This window comes from Myotis davidii, unplaced genomic scaffold (assembly GCF_000327345.1).
Source record: "Myotis davidii unplaced genomic scaffold, ASM32734v1 scaffold24, whole genome shotgun sequence".
Taxonomy (NCBI): Eukaryota; Metazoa; Chordata; class Mammalia; order Chiroptera; family Vespertilionidae; genus Myotis; species Myotis davidii.
This window is the reverse complement of record NW_006298312.1, coordinates 5,178,407-5,185,757: the sequence shown is the minus strand read 5'-3', so window position 1 is coordinate 5,185,757 and position 7,351 is coordinate 5,178,407. Positions and strand designations below refer to the sequence as shown.

At 32.3% G+C, this 7,351-nt stretch overlaps 1 protein-coding gene across 1 annotated transcript in view; it reads right to left on the bottom strand.

Moving 5' to 3' along the window:
* Positions 1-2,301: 2,301 nt before the first annotated feature.
* Positions 2,302-7,351, bottom strand: part of RBM11 (RNA binding motif protein 11) — a 10,917-nt gene continuing 5,867 nt past the window's right edge. The window contains exons 3-5 of the mRNA XM_006773938.2: positions 5,854-5,926; positions 4,660-4,756; positions 2,302-2,660 (exon numbers count right to left, since the gene is read on the bottom strand). Coding sequence (XP_006774001.1) covers positions 2,373-2,660; positions 4,660-4,756; positions 5,854-5,926 — 458 coding nt within the window. The 3' untranslated portion in view covers positions 2,302-2,372. The remainder of the gene's footprint in view (positions 2,661-4,659; positions 4,757-5,853; positions 5,927-7,351) is intronic.

Below are 7,351 nucleotides of genomic sequence, written 5' to 3'. Positions count from 1 at the left end.
CTTTGCTCAATGGGGAAAAAAAATGAGAAAACAGACCCTTAATTCTGATATAACTGGCTTTACTAGGATGTACAGAAATAGAAAACATGAGGTAGAATATGCACACTTACATATTTCAATTGTTTTTTGCATTCATCTTTTGGACCAATTTTAATTCTAATTACTTTATCTATTGTTGGTTTTTTTCCCCTCCCACTACATTACATAAACAAATTTTGAAAAAATTAGTTAGTATGAGAATAAAAGACTGATTTTGTTCTCAAATTCCATGTTTCATCTAACAATTGAAGTAGAATGTATACATACTCAAAAATAAATAGATTTTGAGAGTGGAGACTTAAAATGGAAAAACAAAACACTCTAAGGCAAATAATTTAAATTTTAACTAAAAAATAGTATTGGGAAAATAGATAATTTAAAATTACATAGGATTGTAGATACTATTAACATTTTAAGAGAAGTTTTATATTTTCTAACGAAAGACACTAGGTAAAGAGGTGAATTTGCTTTCTGGTTGTTTCTTATTGGTTGACTTGCTGACGTTGCTATTGAGTTAATTCCTGCCTGAAAGAAGATGCAAGAATTCCTTGGAGTTCTAAGATTTCAGTTCCTGTAACAGTATTTCAAGATAATTTTCTTACAAATATGCTACTTTTATCTGTTTAGAGACATTTCTCCTGTAAATTTCCCCTACAATGCCAAACACACTAAAATAATTTAGGGCTAAGGTTTTTTTTTTTTTCCTATTTACATAGAAATATATTTTCCCTTTGGCATAATTCTAAATTGCAAAAAACTTGTGAACTTAAAAAGAAAAAAAAAGTTTTGTTTTTTTTTTAGTGTGAATAGTTAGGAACATGAAAGTATATGGGTCAACCTACAATAAGCAGAATTTAGTTTTTCATGTGGACCAGATGGAAATAGACTACTATTCAGATTTAAAACAAGCCTAATATAAGGCATTGTTTACTTATAACTAAAAGTTAAATTCAGTTACTCACTTTGCTAAAAACATCTTTATTATTTCAAATAATGAAGATCTATAAAATACTATTCAACATGAAAAAGAACTATCCAAGCATGGCTTTTCCTACTGAAATGGGTGGGGACCTCCCAATGATTCTTTCAATTAGCTTTAATAAATAAGTATTTTCATTGTTTTAGTTTATGGTGAGCAAAAACGTGAAAAAAATGTCCAAATAAACCATTAATTTTACGTTAAATAAACAAGCCAGAAATAGGGAACTTGATTTGAAAATAAATATTAAATATCATACATTAATGAAATAGTCTATTATTATCAAGATTTACTTGTTAAATATACTCTCTTAAACCCAGTTGGTAAAAGAAGTTGATGATAAATTCAGACATAGCCAACTCATTTTCATGAAATATAATAAGTGAGAAGAGGCAGATATTCATATTTATATACAGTTGTATAAAAAAGGGAATGATGCAAAAAATAGCTCCATATTAATCATTTTTCCTTAGGTATCACTGCCATATATCCTCATTTTATGAAATACAGTAAACCTGCAGGAGCATAAGGCTGAGAAATGTCATGCTGACAAATAAAAAAATGATATTAGCAAAGGAAACTAAAGCTTGCTTATTCCATTTTTGTTAGGAACAAAAACATGTAACTCTTAAATATGTGTACTAGTTTCACTCAGAAAAATCTACCATTCCATATAGGCAACACTCTAGGAAAACATGGTGCCTTATCCATAAGTGGCTTTTGATTGACATTTAGTGAAATTTCATTATCACTATTAAAATATATCACTCAAAAGTATATTTCTTCTTGACAATGTGTTAGCAAGACCATTACCAAAGCAAGAAGTAGTATATTATCTTTAAATGTTTGTAATTGAAAACAAAATTTCAATAGCAAATCAGATGCCATATTATCTATACTAATAAAAGGGTAATATGCTAATTAGACCAGGAGACGGGCCATGAGGCCAGCCAGGGAGGGCAGTTGGGGACATGAGGCCGGCAGGGAAGAGCAGTTGGGGGCAATCAGGCCAGCGGGGGGGGAGGGGGGCGTTGGGGGTGAGCAGGGCAGCAGAGTGGTTAGGGGTGATCAGGCAGGTAGGTAGGTGAGTGGTTAAGAGCCAGCGGTCCCGTATTGCAAGAGGGATGTCTGACTGCCGGTTTAGGCCTGAGGGGTTCTAGATTGGAGGCTGGGCTATGAGACATTCCCCCGCCGTGCACGAATTTCATGCACTGGGCCACTAGTTGTACATATCTAAGAACATAAGAAAGCCATAACATTTGTCACTTGGTAGAATACAGGCCTTTTTTTTTTTTTGTCTTTTTCCTTTTAAAAGCATCAAGACCAGTGTAGATAAATTAATTTGAAGGTAATACTAATATCTTTTCTTCTTCTTACACTTTTGGAACTTTTTGCTATATTCACTTTTTCTAATGTTTTCTGTGCTACTATCACTATCACTAGTTTGTTTTTGCCTCTTTCGTTTATTAATTTGGTAAAGGTCAGGATCATGTGGTTGTTGGTGAGTCCATTCATATGAGCTGGGTCCAGCCTTTAGATTTGGAACATGGTTTAGTGAAGGAGGCATAGCTGTGTTCTTAGGAAGTGGTGCTGTCATCTCACAGTAAGGAAGCTGCAGCGCTGGATTACATGCATGCCACTGCTGTGGAAAAAAAACATTCATTTATCAAAACATGATCAAAATGTTTAAAAAGTTTACAGTTTACATGCATTATACAAATAACTACCAGAAAATCAAACTGTGTATTAGTATAAGAAAGGCCATGATTTTGTAAAGTAAAGATGTGGTAGTTCCCTTAAATAGTTAACAAAGATTCAAGTAGTATACAGCTTACTACAGTACAACCTAGTGCTGTCCTATAGAAATAAAATGCAAGCTAAGTATGTAGTATTAAATCTTCAAGTAGGCACAATAAAATATATATATATATATATATATATACAAGTGCAATAAATAATTTTATTTAGATATATCTGGTAGAATATAGGAGTAGAGGTAATATATAAACAAGTGCAATAAATAATGCATTTTATTTATCTCAGAATATCCAAAATATTATCATTTCAACATGTAACCAATGAAAAATTATGAGATATTCTACTTTCTTTTTTCATATTAAGTCTTCAAAATCTGGTATACATTTTATACTTACCGTATATCTCAATTCCGATGATAAATTTTCATAGAAAATACTTGATCTAAATTTAGGTTACATAAAATGTACATTTGAGAAAGTAGAAACACATATCAAAGGTCTTTCAAATATAACTAAAAGTTTTCCAGTAACTGAATTAATAACATTTTAAATTTTATATTGGTTACAGTATAAATAACATGGTGATACAGTTTTTGGTCTCACATGTGGCTAATAGCCACCATATTGTATAGCACGGTTGTCAATAGTTATGATATACACTTCTTTCTTTTTTTGAAGTAATTTTTAACTCAAATTTCTAACTATTCAAAGTACATTAAAGATTAATAGAGATAACATGAGAGTGAGTAAGTGTATGTGTATGTTTTTCTCAGATTTACCAAAGATTAAAAATGCAGGGAAAAAGATATTGACAGCTTCAGATGAGAACTGGTGTTTACAAGTAACTCACTATAGCTAAGAAAAGTTTTTTCCAAAAGTTAAATTACCAATTTTCCTTTTTCACAAAAGTGAAAACAGCTATTTTAAAATCTGAAGCTCACATGTATGCTGGATGTTTGTAAAACCTCCACCCTGTCAATAAGAATACCTGTGTTATATAGTCCCACATCTGTCAGAAACAAGTACAATCTTGGGCTTGTTGATCAATATTCTTGGACCTCAATTTTATTATGTATAAAATTATGAGCTGGAAAACAAGTAATTTCCCAAGTTCTCCTAAAATAATAAAAGATCATAATTAAGATTTCTAAGCCAAAACCATATTTTTGGGAGTCTTTGGAAATAATGTAGTTTATTACATTAAAAATCTTTGCCTCGAGTTAAAAAAATATTCTTAAATTAATCCAAGTCCAAAAGCAATATATTTGTGATTAATGTTTACATTATGTAAAAACAATTCACCAAATAAAATAATTCAATTCCAAAAAAATATCTTTTAAAACAGCCATTTAAGCCCTAGCCGGTTTGGCTCAGTGGACAGAGCGTCAGCATGCAGAACAAAGGATCCCAAGTTCAATTTTGATCAAGGGCATGTACCTTGGTTGTAAGGTCCTCCCCGGCCTGGTTGGGGCTCATGCGGGAGGCAACCAATCTCTGTTTCTCTCAAATGGATGCTTCTCTCTGTCTTTCTCTCTCTCTTTTACTTTCCCTAAAAATAAATGTAAAAATATCCTCAGGTGAGGATTAACAAACAAAACAAAACAAAACAAAAACGTCACTTAAATGACAACTCTACTCAAATTTTACTCGGACCACAGAGCATCATCATTCCCATCCACTCTTCTGGCTGTTTGCTGAGGTAGGTACTATGTTCTGGACTTAAGATGACTGTATTAGAGCCCTCTGCCATTGGGGGAAAGTGTTCTGGGAAGCTGCTGACTTTGTCCCAAGATTAGATTTGAGCACTGTAAACTCCAAATAGTTTTCATATTCTTCACAACTTGCACCACATTATATACTGAACGAAAGGCATATCAAACTTACCATCTTCTGAAAGAAAAAATATTCTTGAGGTAAAGCTGCATTATTAGTTGGAAAGAACTGCATGGGAAAGAAAGAATTGCCCATGGCTTCTTCATTTCTTTGGAAAGGTAAAAGAAAATAATAAAAAGTTAAAATTCCTACCCTCAAATGTCCATTTTTCTTAAAAATAAAACCACAGCTCTTTATAATTAAAAAAAGAGAGAGAGAGAGAGCTCCTCTAAGAGAATGTGGTTAAGAACAATTAACTGTAAACATACATTTACAAATAATCAGTTAATTAGGTACAGGAGCACCTTAAGTCATATTAATAGCTACATATTGAAATCTCAATATTTAGAGTCACATTTAGCTTTTTGATAGGAAAATAGTAAGCAATGTTAATTTTATAAAGAAAAAGAACACTTAGATATGAAGACAGCAGAGCAAGTCATTAATAATTATCAAGGGTAAATTCAATATTTTACAGATATTCAACAGTCAAAAAAAGGTAGACATTTTTCTCAATTTATTTTTGAATGTATATTTACTGTTTATATAAATTATGCTCTTTCCTAAATGTACTGATGTTAACATGAACACGTATTTGCTGATTTCTTCTACACATTCATATAGTAATAAAAATTGCTAATTTAAAACTGTGGTGTGTAAAGCTTCATATCAAAGTGTACTATTTTCTTCTATGGAGATGTTCAAAAAACTAAGTAACAAAAACTGGCTAGATCAATAGCTTGTCTTCATTAGTCTACTTGCTCCAGAGTATAGTACAATTTTAATGTTAATACTACTAATCCTTGCGACAGAAAGTATACTTTGGGAAGAGTGCAATTAACACAGGCAGGTCGAGGCAGTCAGATGAATAGGTGTATGCCCCAACTGTAAGTGTTGAGAGTAGTACCACAGAAAGCTAACTGATCCATCACAATGAGGCCTTGGATGCTTAAATGATTAACAGCTATGAAAAGAACAAAATGAACTGTAAAGAATATACAGATATAACTCCCACACCACATGCTGCTGAAAATAATATGACTGAAGTTAAATGAAAATATCTTGTCACTTTTCATGGTTTCAGAAAAAATGAATTCCTTAATTTTATTGTATGCCTAAATGGTAAGGTTTACAATAATCCAAAACATTTCCTGTCACAAGATCATATTTATTTTCTTTACCTTCATGAAAAAATATTTTAATTACCTGTAGCTGTGTGAATTGATCTTAACACAGCTCTCAAAACTTTGATTAGTTGGTTCAGAAGAGCGAGAACTCCCTTTAAAAGAAATAGAATAACATGGTGATTACTTCATTGTATAATTTTTTGAGTTCTAACATAAAACCATAAAAACCCTCCAAACCAAAAAGGACATAGTATTAAGTAAAATTCTATACTCATATAAGATACATGAATATGTTATTGGTCTCTCAAGAAATATTTACAGATTGTTCATATTATTATAAATGACTAAATTATAAACAGGCTTTGTCCAAAGCAATGGCTCTACAATAAAATTATATTGACATGGGACCATACAAGATACATACTGTTTTCTTCTATACACCTGTAAACTAAAAATGGCAACTCATCAGTGTTATTTGCCTCCCATTTATATGGCATGAGTTCTTTAAACTGCACTGACAAAGCCAATGCAACCTTACACAGGATGCTAAGCAGCTGTGCAGGGAAGTGTCAGAACATGATGTCCTGGACCATTCCACCAGCTTTTATTAATTAAAAGCTGGTAGAATGGGACAGTGCTGAGAGCATGATGCAGCCAATTTTCTTTGCAAAGAAATTAACAGAATGAAATGCAAAGAGAAGCACTTTTCCTTTGCAACAAGGCATTGTTTTATTCTTATTTGTTTTTGCATAGGAAGGTAAATAAAAACAAACAAACAAGAGGTATATCAATAAGCCTGAATCATTTAGGGGAGAGAAGCAACGTAAGCATTGCAAGCATTGCCTCTATCAGTCCCTTCAAACATAAAAGGCCTATAGTAGTGTTCTCGGGATATCTAATAAAAGATGATCAGTTCTTGGCATGTGTATAGGAGAAGGCACTCGAGGCTATTCATGTCAGGAAGCTTTCTCCCACCACTATGAAGGATCACTCTGGAGCTGGTTTTGGTCAGTTGCTCTTACAGGGAATATACATAGCATGATTCCTTCCCCTACTTCCAAGGAGAAGGACTGTTGCCTACTATATCTTCCAAATAGTAGGTATTTTATATCATATATTAGCAATGACAAAAGGATGAGCAAATATTTTTGCTATATAAAAGCTAGAATTGTGTGTCTCCAGTTCATTTAAATTTTGCTTAATTTATAATAGCCAATAGCAACTATCATAGATATTTGCTGGCTGATACTAAAATAGAACATTAAAATTTTTAATACAGAAGCAATGCAATAGGGTTGGCAATGTAATTGGCAATACTAACTACTAGTAATTACATGCAATTATGAATTAAACATGTGTTTTGAGAAAATTTAATAGAGACTATGGGAGTACTTCTTTGGTCTTTGCTATATAGAAAACAAAATGCTTACACTTCTGAACTCACCAACAATAATAAAACTCACTTGGATAAACCTACCAAATCGATACTGCACATTAATCGGTCTTCCATATAAACGAATTCCATTCAGCAAAGCTATGGCATAAGACACTGATTCTGGGTGTTTAAAGCAGACAAA